Source organism: Amblyomma mixtum, unplaced genomic scaffold (assembly GCF_055824585.1).
Source record: "Amblyomma mixtum isolate Tamu unplaced genomic scaffold, ASM5582458v1 scaffold_29, whole genome shotgun sequence".
In the NCBI taxonomy this organism is placed as follows: domain Eukaryota; kingdom Metazoa; phylum Arthropoda; class Arachnida; order Ixodida; family Ixodidae; genus Amblyomma; species Amblyomma mixtum.
Genome location: NW_028317726.1, coordinates 436,378 through 460,814, shown reverse-complemented (window position 1 = coordinate 460,814; position 24,437 = coordinate 436,378). Strand labels below are relative to the sequence as shown.

Here is a 24,437-nt window from a genome sequence, read left to right as displayed (position 1 = left end):
CGCGTTACGGTAAATGCGAGGCAGCGGTGCACTAAAAAGAACACGTTACACTCTCAGTTAACGTCAAAATAAAAGGAAAAGCGACTTATGATTCAAATTCGAGCCGGAGGTGGAGCTTGTTGTTTTCGATCAAGCCACCTTTGTTCAACTCGTCAACCGCTATCTTACTACGAGTGGCCCCTAAAAACAAAACTTCTTTACTAAACTCAGGAAGGGGGCGTTTTGGGAGTGGATAAACTGGTCTTCTTAATGTTAGTTGTTTTGTGCAGTCGCAAGGGTTGATGAAAACTAGCTTGACCTTCTTATCCATGGGCCACTTAATGAACTTGTCGAACAAGCCTTCGATTATGTATACACGAAGCCAAACTTTCAGACCGTCAAAGCATAGCCTCGGAACTATCAGGTATCCATAGTGGTAGCTAGGCTGGCCATCGTTGCCTGAAAAGAATTCCAAATGCGCAGGCGATTTCATGAGGAATCCATTCCAGTCATCAATGGTCCATTCGTACGGGACGGACTTGCTGAGGACGTCGCTGCTGATCTTGAGAGACGCTACGGCCAGCAGTTCCAGGGCTTTCCCCTCGTCCTCTACCAACGGCGCCTGCTTTTTAGCTGCTGACACCTCCGAAAGTGAAGATGCGGTATCTGGCAGTGTGCGGTCTTCACAAAACGCTTTTACGACCCTGTCCTCCAAACTCTGCACGTTCCGCTCACACCTCTCGCTGTTCTCTTTCATGGTCCGCTGGATGTCAGCCAGCGCGTTCGTGACCTCTGAAGTGACTTCGCGTCGGTGTTCAGCTAATCCTGCCTCCGCTTCTGTCCTCAGCTCCGAAAACCTGTTTTCCAGGGCGGCTGTCACTGCCTCGGCTATGCTGGTGCACTGGGCCGCCACGTTCCCATTGGTCTCGGGGAGTAGACGGTCCTCGAATGAATCCATCTTCATGCGCAGGGTAGCATTTTCTTCCAATATTTTTTCCAGCGTTCCTTGGACCTCCATAACGGCGTTGGAAAAGTTATCCTCTGATGCTTGTCCGAGTGCGCGCGGCTGTTCACAGCCACACCCCAGATGCTTCGTAAAGTCTCGGTGCAGGACTCTCTCGCTGCATCTGGGGCAGCTCACGACGTGGAACTGGCAGTCATTGGCGAAGTGCCCCAACATGGCGGAGGCAACGTCCTCGGCGTCGCAACCGTGCTCAGCATTCCAGCAGCGTACCTTGCGGCCGAGGATAGTGTCCCTGCCGAAGGTCGACCACACCACGTCTTCCTCCTGGAAGGGCTCTTTGTCCAGTGGGCAGTGGTCGCGTTTTTCACCGACGCCGTCGTAACAGGACTGGCAGAGGAGGTGAAGACAGGGTAACATGGCCGCCGATGGAGGAACGAGACCGCAGACACTGCACACTCTATTTGACGGGAACGGGTTCACGAAACACGTCGGCCGCCAGTCGAGGCCGGTGCCGGAGCCGAAGACTGTCTGGGCGCTTGCGGGCGCCATGTCTGGAGGCAGACAGTCAAGTGTCCTCAGATGCAGCGGTCTCCCCACAATCGACTGACGCTGCCGTCTGTATGCGCGACTGTTATCACGCTTTCCGCCGTCCTTATCAAAGCAGAGGAGGGGCGCAGAAACAGGAAACACCCGACCGCGAATCTTTGCGGGCGGCAGCCAACGGATAGGCGGAATCCCAACGCGTCTGCAGTTTGTCAATAAATCGAAGAAATTATACCTACCCCGTTTACTTGATAAGAAAGGCGACGTTCTTCTATAGTCGTTTTTACGTCACTGGGGCGACTCGGGGCCCACGTGAGCTACGAGAGTAAAGTTAGCATCGTCGGCCTGTCTTAAAGGTGCACTGAAGAGGAATCTGAACTTGTCTTTTTGCCGCGGGAGCTCGATCTACACGTTCCTAGCATTCTTAGAAACTGCGACTTAGTCCCCTGTATGGCCGATTTCCCAAATTAAATCGAATTAACGGCCGGCTCCCGCCCTTTTTTTTGAATTCTGTCTCATACGGTGGGCGGAGTCGACCAACGCGTGGAGTGCCTTTCACCCAGTCCCGTGGCGGCTTGCCGCTCTGCCATCGGCGGAGTAATACGTAGTAGTCCGTAGTAGCAAATAGTCCGCGCGTATTTTTATTTCTGCGGGCTTATTTTGCGGCTATATTATCTGCGAATGAAACTATTTATTCATGGAAACCTAAAAAACAAAATAAAGCGAAAGCAAAGCCTCCGCGGAGCTGGCTGAAAGGAACTTCACGCGTTGGTCGACTCCGCCCATCGTACGAGGCAGAATTCAAAAAAAAGGGCGGGAGGCGGACGTTAATTCGATTTAATTAGGAAAATCGGCCATACAGAGAAATAATTTGCAGTTTCTGAGAATGCTAGGAACGTGTGGATCGAGTTCCCGCGGCAAAAAGACAAGTTCAGAATCCTCTTCAGTGCACCTTTAAGAACGGCCACGGAATGGCTAGCGACATCTGGTAAGCACTCCGATAATCACAAAATGGCGCCAAAATAGGAATGCAAAATGCATTCAGGAGAAAAATACTGTTACCTAAGGCACCGCAGTGGAAGGAGGCGCTTCTGGGTGTAAACTGCGCGGATAACAGAGTGAGCCTGGCAGGCTGTTAGATTTCTGCATATCTTTTCTTTTTTTAGTGGGAAAGCATTGTCGTCCTCCTAACCTGGAAAATGCCGGTGTGTGGTGAAGCCTCTGAGGTTAGTTACGTGGTGCTGAAAGTGGGGAGAAATAAGCGATTCAGTGTTTGGTAATGGCTATTCTTGTTTGAGGGGGTGGGGGTCATTAATGACAATGGCAATGCTAAACCGCTTTATTCTCATGGTGTTCGTGACAAAGGCCGTTAGGTGAACTGCCTTTAGGGTGAAGGCCTTCCCTCTAAAGGCCTATGTTCAAGGCCCTTTGGTAAAAGGCCGTTGCGGTAAAGGCCGTAAGGTCAAATGCTTTTGACCCACCACGGTGGCTGAGAGGTTAAAGCGCTCATCGACCCAGCCGGAGTACCCGGGTTCGAACCCGACCGCGGCGGCCGCGTTTCGATGAAGGCGAAGCGCAATAGGCGCCCGTCTGCTGTGCGATGTCAGTCGAAATTATTCCGCAGACCTCCACTGCCGCACCTCTTTCTTCCTTTTTTTCCTTCTTTCTTTCCTTCTTTCTTTATTTGTTTCCTTCTTCCTTTCTTTCTTTCTTTCTTTCTTTCCTTCTGTCTTTCCTTCTTTCTTTCTTTCTTTCTTTCCTTCCTTCCTTCCTTCCTGCCTTCCTAGTTTCTTTCTTTCTCTCTCTCTTTCTTTATTTCACTCCCTCCTTTATCCCTCCACTTACGGCGCGGTTCGGTTGTCCACCGAGATAAGTGAGACAATTACTGCGTCTATCCCTTTCCTCAGAAACCGAAAAATGCTTTTAGTTTAAATTCCTTTATGCTTAAAGCCATTAGTCTAAAGGTCTTTAGGTCTACAGATGCATTCGCATTGACAGCACATAAGAACCTCAAGTGCCCGTCTTAACCTTTCTGTCTTGAAAGCGAGAGCTGGGAAATACAGGGAACGTTTGCTAAATGCGACTAGATTAAAATGGTAGGTAGGCCTGTGGACGACACTCCAATCGAGTTTAAAAATTGCGATTTGAATGCACGTGTGTGCAGCATCCGTTTAGCGACTTTTCCAGCTGTAGGCCTGCACGGTGCAGGCTTCGATTCAGCAGGGGGTCATTATAGTGCCACCACACTGAATTCTTCTGATCAACGCTGAAGAGTAACTTGTGCCTTGTACACATCCTTTTTTAAGCGTGAAAATACTATTTTTATTGGTAAACCCCGACCAAGATCTTGCGGTGTGATTGTGCCAAGTCAAACGAATAAACCAAAACAAGTGAAATAAATACCGGCGACTGGGATTCGAACCCGTGGTGGAGCAAACCGATCAGCTTCGCTGGCCATTGCGCGAGAGCACCAGGCTATCCGAGTAGCCGAACACACCTCGTGTTGAACTGCGACACATCCTCGTGCTGCGCATTCCACATCGTTTTCTTCATCAAGTAATACTATATAATATACGTAATTTTCTTCCGACCCAATCTATCACTTGTGCATTGATTCGCAGCAACAGGACGCTCATATCTTCAGCCACAACGGCGCACCCTAGAAAGCCGCATACACAGTTTTTCCATTTTTTTCTCCTCTTTCTCTCCATCCAGTTAGTGCCACTAACTTTTATCCCGGCGTCACCATACAGCGTGCATGGAGACTATTAAACTCAGCCACGCGTTGTCGTTTATTGATGCATGGCTCATGTATAGATATGCCTTTTCTATCTTGATGCAAATGGCTCCTGACAAGAGCCTCGCATTTGCCTTCTTTCTTTTGCCAAGCGTCTTCGCCGTGTTAACTCGTGGCTCGCTTCGACACGTGATAACATGCGCGGTCAAATGCGTGCATTCATTTTGTTTACTTCCAAAGGTACAGCGTCAAGGGTCCCCGTTAAGCGGAAAAGGTGGCGCCAACTTCTGTGCGTCCGGCGTTGTTGATTCGCGAAACTCCGGATTGGTCGAAAAGGCCCTACGTCACACGTGGAGCAGCGGAATTGGAAACTGATTAAATCATTACATAAATTGTCATTTAAATGTCTCTACAAAACTCAAGCTTTATTACGACATGCAAATGTATATTTTCATTAAAGTCCGCTGAAAAAAAAAAAAAAAAAAAAACCTCGAAGGCACGTTTGTGCGACTTGGTGAGAGCGGGCTGTTACCGAAGTATTGGGAAAGGTCGTTCCTACAAAGGACCAGAGTGACGTCATCACTTTCTAATATTGGGCCGACTGCCTGTGCTGCTTGGGATATATGTCATCTTGTATTTCACGCAACGTGGCTGCTTACGACTAATACTAATGAGTATGTGCGATTAGAGAGGTCGTAATTAAGGGATTAGTGATTACCTAATAGCAAAGTGCACGTCGGTGACGGGCGATTGTAAGCCAACAACTGTATGCCTGCCTCACCTGACAGTGGTCTGTGACGTGATCTTGAAACATCAGTAGACCACGTGATCGGGTAATAAGCTATTGGGGTCAAGTGGAGTCGCTTACTAGACTTACTAGAAGTACTTACTAATAGAAGACTTACTAGAAGTCTCTAACTAAAACAGGGGTCGCTTAATATTGCGTCTTACCCTTAAAGACGGGGCTTAAGACTCCCCCAATTTCGTTTAAGCCCCGCCCGGCATGTCCTGTATAGGACATATGGCATAAGCCAGGCCGATAGCACGAACGACTCCTTTCCAGTGGCGGAAAATAGCAATGTCGCGCTTTATCTTTCAACCGCTCGCAAAGGTCGCCACTTCTACGAAGGAAATATCCACGCATAGTTTGTTTGGTGCAGAAAAATCAATGCTACCTTTTGACTGTTAGCCACTTCCTTGAGGTTCAGATGTGAGACACCTTCCACAGACATGACGTAACTTCAGGATTGCCCTTGGTTGCGCGCCATCTCCACATTTCGTCTTTTCGCTCCCACATTGGGCGAGATATAAGGAAGAAAAGTTGTGCAAGGCGCTCGTGGGGCGTCACGATAATGCAGATATTTTCTTATCTAAAGTTATTAGTTGGTCCGGCTACTCCGATAGTACGTTGGATCTTGCAGCGACTCCTGACCTTGTGGCTGCCTGTAGGCGAGTCTCAATGCTTGGAGTAAAGAGTTGGAAGTGGCCAATGCGTCCGTAGCCTCCATTCTCTCTCCCACCTGTGTTACGCCTTTTTCTGAGTAACCAACACACTGCACAAGGCGAGACTTCCGTAGAAACGTATTTCAGATCTGCTTAGCTCAATGTGGTCCACTATAGATAACCGAGCTCATTCACTGCGATAGAGCGCTGTTCGCAGCAAAGCCAGTTTGACACTGTGGATAGATGCAGTTGGATGTAGCGCTCGTCCGTCGTCTTTTTGACGTTTCTGTGTTTTCCGCGCTTTACATTCATTATGGATTGCCAACTAACCCGCGTCTACACCTTACAAACCCAGATTGACTGCCAAAAACCACCAGATGATCTTTGCACCCACTTCTGTTATTGTGGCAAGCAATAACCCCTGCATACAAGAATGAAGGTTTCCCTCATAGCTTTTATGCAAGAGAGCAAGGCGGCGAGGCAGTGCGAAACGCTACTAAAGTTGGGAGCGCATACATTCATTCTATGTCCCCGCAAAGTGATGATTCAGAGCACATTTTCCAGCTACATGTAATAGTTACATGGAAGAGGACGGGATGAACCATGGAATTTACCAGTCTAATCGCACTCTGTATACGCCCCCTGAACCTGGACAACAAATGGCGTGTAAGATGCTCTCAAAAAATCGCGTTAGAGACACCTTCAACCTGCACTGTTTACGTATAGACTCCCATGAGCGCTGGAATCCCGTCTGCTACAAATATCGGGAGACCGCGGGGAACACGACAAGAAATTTTAACGCATATCCTTCGCAAAAATTTGGCTGTGGATTAACTCAGTTATGCCTGGATGTGCGTAGCGAGAGGTACGGTTAATCTTATGGTTTAGCTTGGCTATCTCTGCGGTTACATCTTTATAGCGTAGCTTGGTACGCCGTAATGTTTATGTTTTGTTGTTACGTATCGTTAAGTTGTCGTTACATTAACGACAAGAATTTTTTAAAGTTTTAAGCTGAGATCTTCAGCGCAGCGGCACACTGCCAAAGAAAAGAAACAGGAAGGAAGAAAGACGAACAGAGCGCTGAGCAAACTTCCGTCAGTCTTGCGGCTTCACTTCTGAGGTGATGACACCTTCTTTCGGCAATCCAATCCGGGAAGCGCGCAAAACATACCGCGCGTAGCCAGTCGGTGTATAACCTTACTTGTCTCCACAGTTCGGACCTTAAGAGTTCGCAGACGCGTTTCACATGCCCCCACGACGGCGGAACAGCACCGAACAAGCCACTCACTTCTGGAGGGGTCACACTCTTCTTAATGCAGAATCCCTGGAACCTAGCACGATACGTCGCTCTTGCAATGTTGGTCTGGAGCACATGCACATCCTGAAGAACAGACACAGAGAGGAAAGGCGAGCCCGATGTATAAGAAATGTACTTCAGTAGAGTTAGTGCTTGGGCTAGTTGGTATACTTGATTTAAACTTGATTTTAAAGCGCAGTGTTCATCTTTCTTCTCTTCCTGTTTCTTTTCTTTTGCCATGTGCCGTCGCACTGAAAAACTATGAGTTTAAATCAAGTATACCAACTAGCCCAAGCACTAACTCTACTGAAGTACATTTCTTATACATCGGGCTCGCCTTTCCTCTCTGTGTCTGTTCTTCAGGATGTGCATGTGCTCCAGACCAACATTGCAAGAGCGACGTATCGTGCTAGGTTCCTGGGATTCTGCATTAAGAGAGTGTGACCCCCCCCCCCCAGAATTGAGTGCCTTGTTTGGTGCTGTTCCGCCGTCGTGCGGGCATGTGAAACGCGTCTGCAAAGTCTTAAGGTCCGAACTGTGGAGACAAGTATGTTATACACCGACTGGCTACGCGTGGTATGTTTTGCACGCTTCCCGGATTGGATTGCTGAAAGAAGGTTTCATCACCTCAGAAGTGAAGGTGCAAGACTGACGGAAGTTTGGTCAGCGCTGTGTTCGTCTTTCTTCTCTTCCTGTTTCTTTTCTTCGGCCGTGTGCCGTTGCGCTGAAAAACTGAGTTTAAATCAAGTATACCAACTAGCCCAAGAACTAACTCTACTGAAGTACATTTTTAAAGTGTAACGCGTTTATTTTCGAAGTCTTCATCTTGTTTCTCAATTGCCACAAAGACGGCCCGATGGTCGGTGAAGTAGCAAGCAGCCGTCTCAATGGCTCCGACACAGTACTGGCGTCCGACCTGGCACGACATGGCAAACTAGACGACGAACGAACATCATATGAATCCACTCGCCAGGCTGCTTCGAACTTACGACGCTTCTCGAGGCGTGCGGCTCGCTCTTCCTCCGTCTCTTTGGCTCGCTGCCTCCTCTTGGTTTCGTTCCGACGAAGAAGCCTGGCTTCTTTCAGTCTCTCCGACTCACCTTCCATATCTGCCGACGAATCCCACCGAGCCGCCCCTTCTATATATTCGATGCAACGCCGGCTCTTCCTCTGACGTCATGCCAGATGGCGCGGCGAGCGGAGCTGCCGGCTGCAGCGGTTGCTAGGCAACAGCTCAGCTCGCGATGTGGCCGCCGGCCACAGCGAAACAGCGAGAACAAAGCCAATGTAGCTCTCGCTACAAAAATATATCACGATTCCAGCCGCATAGTATCGGCCCGACCGCATCAAAAGGCATCGGTAGCGTTGCCTCCTTGGCACAAATGTGCAATACACGCCAAACCAAATAAACTGCAGACAAACAAACAGTTTAATTCTTCATAATTAAGAACGCACGCATTGAAAAAGAAACAACCAGGAAGAACATCAAAGCAAGATCTCAGTATGTTACACAAATTTCAAAACCTGGACGCTCATGCTAGCGTCGCACAGCAAATTAACAAGACTGGAATGTACCAAGAATAAACGCTCTTAGGTAAATACGAGGCAGCGGTGCACCAGAGAACACGTTACACTATATATTTTCACGTCAAAATAAATCGCAAACCGATTTATGGTTCAAACTGAAGCCGGAGGTGACATTTGTTGTTTACGATCAAGCCACGTTCCTTCAATGCGCGGATCGTTATTTTCTCGCGAGAGAACCCTAGAAATAAAACATTCTTGCCAAACTTAGGAAGGGGATCTTCGGAGAGTGGAGTAAGTGGGCTTATTACTCTGTGTTCTCTTGTCGAGTCGCAAGGGTTGATGAAAACTAGCTTGACCTTCTTATCCATGGGCCACTTAATGAACTTGTCGAACAAGCCTTCGATTATGTATACACGAAGCCAAACCTTCCCACCGTAAAAGCATAGCCTCGGAACTACCAGGTATCCATAGTGGTAGCTAGGCTGGCCATCGTTGCCTGTGAAGAAGTCAGAAAGAAATGACGATTTCGTGCAGAACCCATTCCAGTCATCAATGGTCCATTCGTACTGGACGGACTTGCCGAGTACGTCGCTGCTGATCTTGAGAGACGCTGCGGCCAGCAGTTCCAGGGCTTTCTCCTCGTCCTCTACCAGCGGCGTCTGCTTTTTAGCTGCTGACACCTCCGAAAGTGAAGATCCGGTATCTGACAGCGTGCGGTCTTCACAAAACGCTTTTACGACCCTGTTCTCCAAACTCTGCACGTTCCGCTCACACCTCTCGCTGTTCTCTTTGATGGTCCGCTGGATGTCAGCCAGCGCGTTCCTGACCTCTGCAGTGACTTCGCGGCGGTGTTCAGCTAAACCTGCCTCCGCTTCAGTCCTTAGCTCCGAAATCCTGTTTTCCAGTGCGGCTGTCACTGCGTCGGCTATACTGGTGCACTGGGCACCCACGTTCCCATCGGTATCGGCGCGTAGACGGTCCTCGAATGAATCCATCTTCGTGCTCAAGGCAGCATTTTGTTCCAATATTTTTTCTAGCGTTCCTTTGACTTCCATAACGGCGTTGGAAAAGTTATCCTCTGATGTTTGCTCGCGCACGCGCGGCGGTTCACAGTCACACTCCAGATGCGTCGTAATGTCTCGGTGTAAGACCCTCTCGCTGCATCTGGGGCAGCTCACGACGTGGAACTGGCAGTCATTGGCGAAGTGCCCCAACATGGCGGAGGCGACGTCCTCGGCGTCGCAACCGTGCTCGGCATTCCAGCAGCGTACCTTTCTGCCGAGGACGCTGTCCCTGCCGAAGGTTGACCACACCACGTCTTCCTCCTGGAAGGGCTCTTTGTCCAGCGGGCAGTGGTCGCGTTTTTCACCGACGCCGTCGTAACAGGACTGGCAGAGCAGGTGAAGACAGGGTAACATGGCCGCCGATGAAGGAACGAGACCGCAGACACTGCACACTCTATTTGACGGGAACGGGTTCACGAAACACGTCGGCCTCCTGTCGAGGCCGGTGCCGAAACCGAACACTGTCTGCGCGTTTGCGGGCGCCATGGCTGGAGGAAGGCAGTCAAGTGCCCTCACATGCAGCGATCTCCCCACAATCGACTGACGCTGCCGTCTGTATGCGCGACTGTTATCACATTTTCCGCTGTCCTTATCAAAGCAGAGCAGGGGCGCTGAAACAGGAAACACTGTACTGCGATCTGCGCGCGGCAGCCAACGGATAGCGGAATTCCAACGCGTCTGCAATTTGTTGTCAATAATTTGAAGCAATTATACCTACCCCGTTCACCTGATAAGAAAAGCGACGTTCTTCGATAGGTCGTTTTTACCTAACTCGGGCGACTCGGGGGCCACAAGAGCTACGAAAGTAAAATTCGGTTCGTCAGCCTTTGTTAACAACGATCACGGAATGGCTGGCGACATCTGGCTCGCACTGCGAAAACCACAAAACGGCGCGAAAATAGGAATGGAAAATGCATTCAGGACAAAAAAACTCTTACCTAAGGCACCGCAGTGGAAGGAGGCGCTTGTGCGTGTAAACTGCGCGGCCAACGGAGTAAGCCTGGCAGGCTGTTAGATTGCTGCATAGCTTTTCTTTTTTAGTGGGAAAGCATTGTTGTCCTCCTAACATGGAAAATGCCGGTGTGTGGTGAAGCCTCTAAGGTTAGTTACGTGATGCTGAAAGTTGGGAGAAATAAACGCTTCAATGTTTGGTAATGGCTATTCTTGTTTGAGGTGGTGGGGGTCATTAATGACAATGGCAATGCTAAAGCACTTTAGGCTCATGGTGTTTGTGGCAAAGGCCTTTAGGTAAACTGCACTCAGGGTGAAGGTCTTCCCTCTAAAGGCCTATGGTCAAGGCCTTTTGGTAAAAGGCCGTTGCGGTAAAGGCCGTTAGGTCAAATGCTTTTAACCCGCCACGGTGGCTCAGAGGTTAGAGCGCTCGTCTACAGGGCCGGAATACCCGGGTCCGAACCGACCGCGGCGGCCGCGCTTCGATGGAGGCGAAACGCAATAGGTGCCCGTGTGCTGTGCGATGTCAGTACACGTTAAAGATCCCCAGGTGGTCGAAATTATTCCGGAGCCCTCCACTACGGCACCTCTTTCTTTCTTTCTTCTTTCACTCCCTCCTTTATCGTTCCACTTACGGCTCGGTTCGATTGCCCACCGAGGTAAGTGAGACCTGCGTCATTTCTTTTCCTCAGAAACCAAAAAATGCTATTAGTTCAAAGGCCTTATGGTTAAAGCCATTTGTGTAAAGGTCTTTAAGTCAACAGATGCTTTCGCATTCACAGCACATAAGAACCTCAAATGCCCGTCTTAACCTTTCTGTCTTGAAAGCGAGAGCTGGGAAATACAGGGAACCTTTACGAAATGCGACTTCATTAAATTGTAGTTATGCCTGTGCGCGTCACTCGAATCGAATTTAAAAATGCCGGTCTGAATAGACGGCTTTGTAGCATCCGTTTACTGACTTTTCCAGGTGGAGGCCTGCACGGTCCAGGCTTCGATTCAGCAGGGGATCATTATAGTGCCACCATACTGAATTCTTCTGATCAACGCTGTAGAGTATAACTTGTGTCTTCTGCAGATTACCTCTTGCTCGACGGTACAGACCCTTTTTAAGTGTGAAGACACTATTCCGATGGGTAAACCCCGAGAAAGATCTTGCGGTGTGATTGTGCCACGCGAAACGAATAAACCAAAACAAGTGAAATAAATATCGGCGACTGGGATTCGAACCCGTGGTGGCGCAAAGCGATCAACTTCGCTGCCCACTGCGCAAGAGCACCAGGCTATCGGCGTAGTCGAGCACGTCTCGTGTTGAACTGCCACGCATTCTCGTACTGTGCATTGCGCATCGTTTTCTTCCCCTATTGATAATACTATAAAAGTAATGTTCGCGCTTTTCTTCTGACCTAATCGATAGTTTTCGCATTGATCTTCAGCCACAACGGCGCACCCTAGACAGCCGCGTACGCAGTTTTGCCATTTTTTTTCTCCTCTTTCTCTCCATCCAGTTAGCGCCAGTAACTTTTATCCCGGCGTCACCTTACAGCGTGCATGGAGACTATTAAACTCAGCCACGTTGTCGTTTATTGATGCATCGCTCGTGCATAGGTGTTTTTTGTATCTCGATGCAAATGGCTCCTAAAAGGAGCCTCGCCTTTCCCTTCTTTATTTTTTTGCCTAGCGTCTTCGCCGTGTTAACTCGTGGTTCCCTTCGACGCGTGATAACATGCGCGGTCGAATGCTTGCATTGATTTTGTTTACTTCCAAAGGTACAGCGTCAAGGGTCCCCGTTAAGCGAAAAAGGTGGCGTCAACTTCTGTGCGTCCGACGTTGTTGTGTCGCGAAACTCCGGATTGGTCGACAAGGCCCGACGTCACACGTGGAGCGGTGGAATTGGAAACTGATTAAAACAGTACATCAATTGTCATTTAGTTGTCGCTACAGGAGTCAAGCCTTATTACGACGTGCAAATATATATTTAAATATATATTTAAATATATATTTAAGCATCCACGACATGCTGCTACGGATCCGTACTTACAAATGACGCTTGTACAGGTGCTGCTGCTGCTTACCCTGGGCCAGCTACCGAGCCGACCCTGTTGCCTGGATGGGCCGAAAATGGACGTCTGGGAGAGCGGCGCTGCAGCCTATAAACGTTGCTTTAAAGAGCCGTCTGACACTTGCCTCCCCACGGATTGGCCGCATTATCCTTCACCGCTAAGTCTGGAAACCAGTTCACAATTCGTCGAGCAACATGGGGCCACGTCACCTGTCCGGCTACTTGAAAAGGGCGTCATTCCTGTTGACGCTATTGGCCACGACACTGCTGCTACGGATCCGTACTTACAAATGACGCTTGTACAGGTTAGTTATCTTGAAACTAAGTGTTATCGTGACAATAATGTTTGCCTTTTTACGGTGACGTGGCCACCTGATGTAGTGGATTATGTGAAGCATGTTCGTGCTGCTGCGTCGTACATTTGGCGCCTTTTGGTTCTTGGCGGTGACGTGGAGGTAAACCCAGGCCCTATGACTAAAGCTCAAGAAGACAAGCTTGACGCTTTGGCTTTAGCCGTTCAGCGTCTTGAGGCGAGCAACTCAAGCATTCTTGAATCGATAAATCAAGTCTTGAACCTCCACGTCACCCTTAGGAACGACCTGGAACAGTTGACTAAAAGAGTTAACGACCTGGAATGCAAAATTGAATCTCTACCCTCCAGCCAGCCTGTTGAAAATGCGGATATCTCTAAAAAAATTCAGGACAAAGTTGATGATCTGGAAAATCGCTCAAGGCGGTCGAACGTGTTGTTTTTTGGCATCGAAGATTCTGATCCCTCTGAGCCTTGGGAAGACTCGGAGCGGTATGTAAAAGAATTTTGCACAGATAAACTTGGCGTTACTGTCACTTCCGTTGCCAGAGCTCACCGCTTAGGGCGTCTTTCGACTGACAAGAAACGACCCATTATTGCAAAATTTTATTATGAGAAAGAAGTAGAATCCGTCATTAGTCTTGCCTACAAACTAAAGAACACCAATTTGAGCATATCACGCGACTACTCTGAGGCTGTTCGTGATAAGCGCCGTAGACTGTGGCAGTTTTCTAAGACGATAAAGAAAGAGGGGGACCGGATTCGTCTGTATTTTAATAAACTTCACGTAAAACACGACGTTTATCTCTGGGACACTACTGGCAACCGGGCTGTGCGTCTAAGTGAGCCTTCTACCAATTGACAACATTCAAATAATCATGGTGCTTCCGATCGTGCGCTACCAATCTTGCCGGGGCCGAAGTGTTTAGATAACATTTGCTTCCTATATACTAACATCAGAAGCGTTACAGCGAAAAGTGATGCCCTTTCCTCCCTTATCGACTCGTCTGGAACCTCATTAATGGCACTAACTGAAACGTGGCTTACCGATTATATCTCAGATGATGACATCCTTTCATGCGAATCAAGTTTTAATTTTTTTCGTTGCGACAGAAAGAACAGAAGAGGAGGTGGTGTGCTTATCGCGATTAAGAGCTCATATCTATACCAATTGTTGCTTCTACTTTTCTGGAGTGTGTATTCGTCTCCTCGAAATGTACTGCTACGAACATTATTGCTGGTGTATTGTATCGCCCACCCGACAACACGGCAACACGTGGCAACACGAGTCAGACATTATTACGACGTGCAAATATATATATCTAATTAAACTCCGCTGAAAAAAAAACCCAAAAAGGCACGTTCGTACGGCTTGATGAGAGCGGGCTGTTACCGATGTATTGGCAAAGGTCATTCCTACAAAGGGCCAGAGTGACGTCATCACGTTCCAATATTGGGCCGCTTGCCTGTGCTGCTTGGGATACATGGCACCTTGTCTGTCACACAACCTGGCTGCTTGCGACTAATACTAATGAGTATGTGTGATTAGAGTGGTCGTAATTGAGTAGTAACTAGCTGATAGCAAATTGCACGTCGGTGACGGGTGATTGTAAGCCAACAACAGCAAGCCTGTCTCACCGGACAGCGGTCTGTGACGTGATCTTGAAACATCAGTAGACCACGTGATCGGGTAATAAGCTAAAGAGGTCAAGTGGAGTCCCTTACTAGACTCACTAGAAGTGCTTACTACTGGAAGGCCTGCTAGAAGACTTACTAGAAGTCTCTAACTAAAACTGGGGTCGCTTAATATTGCGTCTTACCCTTAAAGACGGGCCTTAAGTCTACCCCAATTTCGTTTAAGCACCGTTCGGTATGTCCTGCATAGGATATGGCATAAGCAAGGCCGATGACATGAACCACTCTTTTCTAGAGCGATTTCGCGCTCTGTCTTGCCACCGCTCGCATTTTCGCCACTGCTGCGAGGGAAAGGTTTACGTATGTCTTGTATGGTGCTGTGTAAACCAAAGGCACACAGCGTCTGTTCGCCACTTCCTAGAGTTGAGGTTGCGAGACACGGATATGGCACAACTTGAGGTTTGGTGGTGGTTTCGCACATCCTGGGCCCTTTACAGCCGAGCACCATTTTTGCTCTTTTCGCTCCCCCAGAGGGCGAAAGAAAAAGAAGTGAAGTTCTACAGGGGGCTGCCGGGGCGTGATGACCATGAGAAAATTTTAATCGCACCTAAAATGCGTGGTCTGCTTCCCTATCCCACTAGTCCGTTGAGCCTTACAGCCGCTCTCGACGTTGTGGCTACGAGTATGCGTGTTTCGATGCTCCCAGTACGCAGTCGCAACTGGCCAATGCGTCCGTCGTCTCGATTCTCGCTCTCCTCTGTGCTGCGCCTTTTTCTGATTAACCACCACACTACAACACTGAAGAGTTTCCGCAGGGAGTTATTTCAGATAAGCTTGGTCAATACGGTTCACTAAAGATAACCAAGCTCATTCGCCGCAATAGAGCATTGCTGGCAGCAAAGGCAGTTTGTCTACCGAAAGCAACCGGGTTGGGTATGCATCCACTTCGGTAACCGAGCCAAGCAATAACCCCTGCAAACAATAATACATGCTTTCCCTCCTAGCTTGTATGCTAGCGTGCTAGGCGGCGCAATCATATGAAACGCTACGAACTCTGGTAGCGCATGCAGTAATTCTACGTCCTCGTAAACACCTACATTGTTGATTTAGGCGACATTTGCCGGCTACAAATAATAGTTACATGGAAGGGGAGAAGATGAATCAGGGAATGCATCAGTCTATTCTCACCTAGTATACGCACCCTGAACCTCAACAACGCATGCCGTGTGAAATGCTTTAAATAATTCGCACTAGGGGCACCTTTAACCAGCACCGTTTAAGGAGGTTCCCTGTGAGCGCCGTAATCTTGTCCGTTACAAATATTGCGATTCAGCCCACAGCGGGGAATGGCCAAGAAACTTTCAATGTACTTCGCACAAAAAATATCCCGATTCCAGCCGAGCAGTATAGGTCCGACTTCATCAAAATACATAGACAGCGATGGCGGATTCGCATATATGTGCAAGACACACCGAACAAAACAAACTGCAACCAAAATGAACCATAATGTTTCATTTTTACGAATACATGGAAAAACAAACAAACCAGGAAAAACACCAAAGCAAGTGGTCAGTATGTTACACAAATTGCAAAACCTGGACTCCCATGCTTCCGTCGTACAGCAAATGAATCAAACTGCTGGTCTCCATCAAGAAAAAACGCGTTACGGTAAATGCGAGGCAGCCGTGCACTAAAAAGAACACGTTACACTCTCAGCTAACGTCAAAATAAAAGGAAAAGCGACTTATGATTTAAATTCGAGCCGGAGGTGGAGTTTGTTGTTTTCGATCAAGCCACGTTCGGTCAATTCGTCGACCATTAATAGACTACGAGTGGTCCCTACAAACAAAACTTCTTTACTAAACTCAGGAAGGGGACGTTTATCGAGTGGATAAATTGAGCTTCTTAATGCTAGTTGTTTTCTGCAGTCGCAAGGGTTGATGAAAACTAGCTTAACCTTCTTGTCCAGGGGCCACTTAATGAACTTGTCGAACAATCCTTCGATTATGTATACACGAAGCCAAACAAGCCCACTGCCAAAGCATAGCCTCGGAACGACCAGGTATCCATAGTGGCAGCTAGGCTGGCCATCGTTGCCTGTGAAGAAGTCAGAAATAAATGATGATTTCGTGCAGAACCCATTCCAGTCATCAATGGTCCATTCGTACGGGACGGACTCGCTGAGGACATCGCTGCTGATCTTGAGAGACGCTACGGCCAGCAGTTCCACAGATTTTACCTCGTCCTCTACCAACACACCTGCTTTTTAGCTGCTGACACCTCCGAAAGTGAAGATCCAGCGTCTGCCAGTGTGCGGTCTCCACAAAATGCTTTTACTACCCTGTCCTCCAAACGAGCCAGTGCTTCGGTGACTTCTGAAGCGACTTCGCGTCGGTTTTCAGCCAATCCTGCCTCCGCTTGTGTCCTCAGCTCCGAAATCTTGTTTTCCAGGGCGGCTTTCACTCCGTCGGCTATACTGGTGCACTGGGCCGCCCCGTTCCCATCGGTCTCGGCGCGTAGACTGTCCTCGAGTGAATGTATCTTCGTGCGCAGGGTAGCATTTTCTTCCGACATTTTTTCCAGCATTCCTTTCACTTGCATAACGGCGTTGGAAAAGTTGTCCTCTGATGATTGCTCGCGTGCGTGCGGCTGTTCACAGTCGCACTCCCGATGCTTCGTAATGTCTCGGTACAGGACTCTCTCGCTGCACCTGGGGCAGCTCACGACATGGAACTGGCAGTCATTGGCGAAGTGCCCCAACATGGCGGAGGCGACGTCCTCGGCGTCGCAACCATGCTCGGCATTCCAGCAGCGTACCTTGCGGCCCAGGATAGTGTCCTTGCCGAAGGTTGACCACACCAAGTCTTCTTCCTGGAACGGCTCTTTGTCCAGTGGGCAGTGGCTCTGCTTGGCACCGGCGCCGTCGTAACAGGACTGGCAGAGGAGGTGACGGCAGGCCAACATGGCCGCCGAGGAAGGAACGAGACGGCAGACACTGCACATTCTGCTCGACGGGAAAGGGTTCACGAAACAAGTCGGCCGCCAGTCCAGGCCGCTGCCGAAACCGAACACTGTCTGGGTGCTTGCGGGCGCCATGGCTGGAGCACACTGTCAGGTGCAGCAAGTTCGAGCGTTTGTCTCACAGCAGACTGATAGTGTCGTCTGCCCGTCAGCGACGGTTATCAAATATTCCGTTGTTCTTATCACTGCCGGCAAAGGGCGTTGGAGAAAGAACGCTAGACTGCGAATCAATCAGCGCGGTATGCAGCGAAAGAGCCGATGACCACAGCTGCTCGTGTGGGATGCGCTGGCATTAATTAGAAATTACATTGTGTACTTCCGATTTTTCTGCGTAATTAACGCGACGGCTGTTAAAAGGTCGTTTTTAGCTGAAGCGCGGCACATGCACTTCGAACGGCCGAAAGCGTTTCGGCGATCACTCATGAAAACGGGTACGAAACGGCTAGCGACACCTGCTACGCAGTGTGAAAATCGCGAGTTGGCGCGAAGATGTGAACGGAGACTGCCTTCAGCCTACTTTTACTGTAGCTCTTTATTACTGATGACGTGAAAAGACGAAGACTTCTAACAACTTCTTTGAGATCAATTTCTGCGCCCCCGACAATAATCCTGATTTAGGAGTAGTTGGCCATAATTTTCCGACTGCGCCAGGTATACATTTATCGTAGAATAGTGTACTGAAACTACTGTGTCAGTTAAACGTGAAACTTTCCGCTTGTTCAAATACTGTTCACGTACTGTCGAGAAATTTCGGGTAGTCGTATTCGAACTTTCACAGACATCAGAAGACCCACAGTCAGATTGGAAAACAGATAACGTTGTTCCGGTCCAAAAGAAAACAGTCTTCCCTCTCTCCTTTCTGATTACATTTCCAATTCTCTACTTAGTACAGTAGCGAGCAAAAAATATGAGCACAGATCACTGGTGATCAGAATTGGGATATCTCACCACGCGGCGCTGCGGTACGCAGACCTGAATATCGGGCCGTTCCCATGTTTGCATTCTAGGGGGGGGACGGCAGGAAGTAAGCTTTATCAAGCGTGCACCGCCCGAGCGCTGAAGTGCCGACCCTGCGTGACTGTGCATGCGGCATTTATTTTGGCTCGGTTATCATGAGCAAATATGGATTCTTTTTATTACCGTTTTTTTATGTCCGCGATGGTTTGTCAAAAGAAACTGGCGGACACAATAGATGATAGCGCTGCTTTTAGCCAGTAATTTTGATGGTCCATGGCGGTCCGCTGACACCCCTAATACTTTACAATGGGAACGGCCCGGCACTCTCGTTATCAGCCTCTTCGCCACCCGCAGCCCTACGCGTTGTCATTCCGGCGCTCCCGTGTTCCGCCATGTGCGCTAATCTTTTTTTACCCGCGACTGTACATGCCTGTATTCAGCAGACCGCAAGGAAAGAGAAGGCGCAACCGAAAGACGACACAATGGACTTTCCCAGACTTGAGAATTATTTAGGACATGCAAGCATGGTGAAGGTGAATACATTATTTAATGGCCGGGGCGCATTCTTCACTTCTTGTCTCTTATCTTCATATATCTTCTAGCATTTATCACATACAGCGGAAAATAATTGTTTCTCAAACATGTCACCGTGGTTTCAGGGGAGCCCATTGCAGCGTGACGCATGACACTTTTGATAATTTTATTACGGCAGACAAAGCGACTGCATGGCGGTAGACGTTCTGAACAATTTTGGCGCGGTTCTGTATTCATTTTTTCTTCTAAAATTCTCCTAGCTTGCCTTGCCGAATAATGCAGTGGGATAGGTTCAAAGTTCGTTTCGCGAAATCCGACCTTAAAATTGTAATAAATGGGTAAGAATCAGAAATAGTGTCAGTTAAGATTCGAAGCCGCTTCCCTGCTCTCACCCGCCGTACTCGTCTCAAGAGGCGACGGTCTGTTGAGCTTCAGGCCTTCGAAGAGGTCCTCCCCTCACCCGCCGTGCTCGAACTCGCTGACCGGCGGTCTGTTGGGTTGTGCCTGCCGGGCACCTTGGAGGACTGCTAGGACGCCCGACCAACAGTTTCAATCGTTTATTGCATCTCGATCTCTATTTTTCCAAAACACCGAGACCAGCGATTAAATAGCCTCGCCAGACAAAGAACATCCAACCTCGCCAATCAGGCGTGAGGTTCATGCATCTGGGCGGAACCAAACGTTTCGTCACAGTTTCTCCTCGCAATCGCACGCACTGCACCAATCACGACTCTCTTCGCACTCTCCCGCGGTCGTCACGCACTAAGCAGTGTTCGGAGTCCGCGGCTCGCATCCCGCGCACCACTGCCGAAGACAGGTGATCCTTGCATCCCAAGGAACGGGGTTCTTGTTACCCGCCGCTCATCTCACGCGCGAAGTCCCGCCGCCGGAAGCTGTTGTTGATCGCACTTGCCCCCGCGTGGAGAACGCGGCGTCGCCTTACATCCGGGCGGCGTAGGTTGCTTCGAAGATCGTAAACGTCCGCCTAGAGATGCGCTTCAGCGTTCAGAGTCCGCGGCTTGCATCCCGTACGCCAGTGCCAGAGACGCGCGAGATTCGCATTGCGGGGAGCGAGGTCCTTACCCGCCGCTCATCACACATGGGAGGTCCCGCCGCCGGAAGCTATAGACAAGCGTCATGTTTGTAAACAAAGGTGGCGCTGCGGTCGGCAGCGCCGCGGGGTGTAGGCAAAAACGTAGCCTGCCTACCCCGCGCCAAGCGATGCTGCCTTCGAAACCAACTCGCGTACGCGCATATTTCAAAGCGTGCGCGTCGCTTGTGGATAGAAACATTTCTGTTGGCGACCGGAGAGCAGTTCAGCACTTTTTCAACCTGTTCGCCGGACGGAATTATCTGGCGAAGCGCCGCATAGGCTTCCTTCTGCGCTCCTATGTTTGGCACCAACGGCGCGGCTACAGCGGTCGACTAGGTTGACTTATTAAATGAAACCGAGAAAGCACGAGGTATGCAGGTCTGCAGTCTCAACATTTGGGGCTATACAGCATACCCGATCACTAAGTGCAAGAAAGACGACGGGAGGCAGCTTTTTCCCATGACGAACCTTTGTGATGTGCCTGCTCTCGTCCAGCCACTTCAGTGCGGAGAACGCCGAACACTACTGCACACGGAAGCCATGCAGTTACTTTGAATCAGTCATGCAAATGCGATCTTCACTGGTAATGTCGGAAAAAAATTATTTTTTATTCGCCTGGCTTTAAAAGAGGTGCAAAGACGAATGGATAGAAGTTTACCTCGAGCTACAACGAAGTTACGTTTGCTCTGCAGAGCTAAATATTTTAAGTTATTCTGATTGCAGACCTTATTCTGCTTGATAACTGGTTTTTGGTCTGGTATTTGCTGTTTTCGCCGGGTTCTGATTGACCAGTAATTGTAAAATTCAGGTAAAATGGGAAATAACACTGCATGATTTTGCCGATACCTTAGCGACGTTTAATCGTTTTTTAGGATAGGTGATGAAAAAACGTACAAGTTGAAGCTCATGGAAGCAAAAATAGAGAATAAACTACGCGTCGTATATTCCTACTACCGGACTACAGTGCTGCTTCAAACGTCGCGCTTAGTAGCCCGATGAATGCTGAAGGCGACTGGCAGAAGCTTTTTCTGTGTTTTTTTTTTCTTTTTAGCGCGAAGAGATGCCCGGGACGTAGTCCGGGTGGTTGTCGCCTGAAAACGGTCCGCTGCGTTCAATTTGCGGTCACACCCACATGGAATGTCGAGTGCAGACTTCTCATAATGAGAGCCCGATAGAACGCGAACAAGCTGCAGACGTTGATTCTTGCACTGTTCGCTGCGCGACTGAAGAGCAAACATGCGGATTAAGAGACGCAAACTATCATATTTCGATGCAGAAATGCAATACTAGCCGCACAGCCGATCCGTCGCCGAACTTTTTCCGCTCCACGGCCGCTGCGCATCGCTTTGGCCCATATCTAAATGCGATAAACTTGTGCCGCTGCCTTTCATCAGCATTGCTGTTCAACCACCCCCACCACAACTCACCGGAATATTGCAAAATGCGCTCAAAAACGCTCAAGCGCGGCATACCCAAGGCACACGGTACCGGCTTTTGCCTACAACAACGAAAGTCACTGCTGACTCCAGCGCCGCCGCATCTCCGTGACGTCACGGCCTGACGCTTGTCTGACCGTTTACAGCGCGCAGTTCTTCCGTTTGAAACCAGATGGCGCCACGGGTGCGCTCGGAACACGGCGTCATTACTTGCCTCGTAAGTCGCCGGCGTGTATGCCTCGACGCAGCAGTGGATTTGTGGAAAGAGAAAATACATGCTCTGTTGTGGATTGCAAGAAGTGCGACAAGCAGTTAAAGGGGCGGGATGCGATCATTTGCGTGCTTCACGGAACCGAACTGCACAAGGACATACCGCCCCTGTTCGCGCCCGTTGGACATCCACCCTTTGCGAACGGGCGAACGCAACACACACGTTCGCCAGCGCTAGACAGCGAATATAGAAGGAAAGGTCTCGATCTTGGAAAATCTGCGACGGTAAGTGCCAAACATAGCCGCATGAACAAGCTGTCCCGCCACCGAAATGTCGCAAAAAAAAAAAACGACTGGACAACGCTTACCGTCAGTTCGTGTATTACACACCATCTTGGTGCTACTGTTGAACTTCGCTCCAAGTGGCGCGGTTTTCGTGGACCACAATCGAAATAATGCATTTGTGTTACGGCTGCTGTGCTCTGCGGTTGTCACTTCCTCGCGATCCATGCGAGACAGTCACTAGAAGTGACTCCGGCTGATTACTTACTACCAGCGAGACCTCGAGCATTTTCATGTCCGCATATCGAGCATGGAGCGTACCACAACTTTAAACTATATGTGAGGCTGACATAATTGTGAACTTCGTGTAGTGAACGCTCTGCCATGCGCGCGTTATAACAATTATATCGCGGAATCCTTGTAAACGATTGCATGCAAACTTGTGAAGGCTGCTTGATGCATGGTACTGCTTACATGATTGGGTAACATTTATTTGTTTATTTTTGTCGCCTTCCTTTGTTTAGCAAACCAACAGAAAATATTTTAGGCTTCCTAAGCACCTTTAACAAGTTGTAAACAAATGAGTACGATGTGCATGTCAGCGTTTTAGAGCAGCCTCTGCATGCATGTACACAATACGACAACGACCCGCGCAGCCGCAGGGTCATTAAACCTTGCTGTTTTAGATAATAACAAAAAAATACTAAGCAAATTTGCCTTCAGCGGCATTCAGGCGATCCACCCGTTACCTCGAACAGGCGGAGAGCTCAGCGGCTCTTCGCGACATTAAGCCCGATCACGTTTTCACGCCTAAAGTGATCAAATTGTGGTTTTCACATGTCCTTAGAAGCTTCGGACCAACCACAGTGTCGTCTTCCCCCTCATTTACGACCGTATCAGCCGAAACACTGCCTGTCGGAGCCGAAACATCAGACGCAGCAGCCGTCGCGACGAGGCGCGCCATGAGGCGCGCGCCCAGCGGCCAGGAGGCGAGTAATGGCGGCGTGATCACGTGATCAAAGATACGCCGTTGCATGGAGGAAGGAAGGAGGAAGTTCTTTCCTTCCTCCATGCGCCGCTGTAAAGCGTCTATTGTTGATCGCACTCGCCGCCACGCGGAGAGCGCGTCGTTGCCTTACGCCCGGGCCGCACACGTTGCGTCTAGAGATGTAAAATTTCAAGAAATTTTGAATGGCATGAAAAAAACCATTTTTTTTTCATGGTTTTTTTCATCAAAATTGGAAATTTTGCAAGACGTATCAAAAACATTTATTTGCAACAGCACAACGATCAGTAATAATGCTCCGAAGTTGAGCCGAATATGCAGTTATAGATGTCATATTTGTGGAACGAACTTTTTGTTCTATTGCACCAAGAAAGGGAGCATGAAAACTGATCTATAAATCACTCCATATCGTACTCATAGTCACTGTCGCTGGATGCGGGACTACGCGCAGCAGCATGGATTGAAGTTGTGCCCACACCTAGGTTCGACTGCACATACACAAGCTTTCGAACGCGTTCCCCTGAAAGCCTGTTGCGAATCCTTGTACGGACGTTTCCGAAACGTGACAAGTTTCGTTCGCAGCTGGCGGTTGATTGTGGTATCTGCAGCGGTCGGCAAGCCAGAGGAGTTAGCGGCAGGTTGGTGCAAAGGCCTTGCCACCAGGTAGATGGGGCCACGTGCTTCGCTGAGTCCCAGACCCCTGTCCTGGACCAAATTCCTGCGGATCTCCTGTACTCTGCTACGTTGGAAATCAAGAAGCTAGGCTTGTATTTGGCTAAAACCGCTTACGTGCACAGCAGCCTATATGCCGTGTGTGTCGCGCTGTAGAATTTGCAGCCATTTGGTTCTACTTGAGCCGTGAGTTGAAGTATGTGTGTTTTTAAGTCAAGCTTTATAAGTCTTGACTTAAAAACAATGTTTTAAGTCTTATATGTGACCTGGCCTTCAACCCGTGTACTCGCAGCACGAACGTTTTAAAAGCACTACCCGGCACCGGCGCTGACGACTGCTCTAGAATCCTTCAACGATGCACACTGTAATGGTTTTCGAAGCAAAATCAAAAACCTAAACCAAAAGTAAGCAATTATAAAACCGTGAAATTGCATTGTGAAATTTTCGATGTTTCTTTCCATTTTTCCTCGTCTGAAAAAAACGAAAAAAACCGTTTTTTTTCCAAAATTGCAGTGTTTTTTTCAGGCCTTCGCATCTCTAGTTGCGTCGAAGAGCGTAAACGGCCGCAGCACGATGCACTTGAACCGCTTGAGCCATGCGTGTCGACGCCGCCGACGCTCCAAGGTTCGCGGGAAGCGCTGCCGTCCCAGACGAACTGCAAGGCGCGCACCACAACAACCGCTCTCGAGTAAACCGAGTCGCAGCGACGCTCGC

The 24,437-nt window shown here is 49.1% G+C and overlaps 2 protein-coding genes and 1 pseudogene across 2 annotated transcripts; all 3 read right to left on the bottom strand.

The window, feature by feature from the left end:
* On the bottom strand, window positions 1-1,723 carry LOC149324492 (uncharacterized). The gene has a single exon (XM_089565487.1). It carries the CDS (start codon window positions 1,490-1,492, stop codon window positions 86-88), a length of 1,407 nt encoding a protein of 468 aa, XP_089421613.1. The 5' UTR covers window positions 1,493-1,723; the 3' UTR covers window positions 1-85.
* Window positions 1,724-8,374: 6,651 nt separating this feature from the next.
* LOC149324491 (TNF receptor-associated factor 6-like) lies at window positions 8,375-10,300 on the bottom strand. Its single transcript, XM_089565522.1, has one exon. It carries the CDS (start codon window positions 10,038-10,040, stop codon window positions 8,634-8,636), a length of 1,407 nt encoding a protein of 468 aa, XP_089421648.1. The 5' UTR covers window positions 10,041-10,300; the 3' UTR covers window positions 8,375-8,633.
* A 5,956-nt stretch (window positions 10,301-16,256) lies between these two features.
* Window positions 16,257-17,608, bottom strand: LOC149324490 (TNF receptor-associated factor 6-like; annotated as a pseudogene).
* Window positions 17,609-24,437: the final 6,829 nt, after the last annotated feature.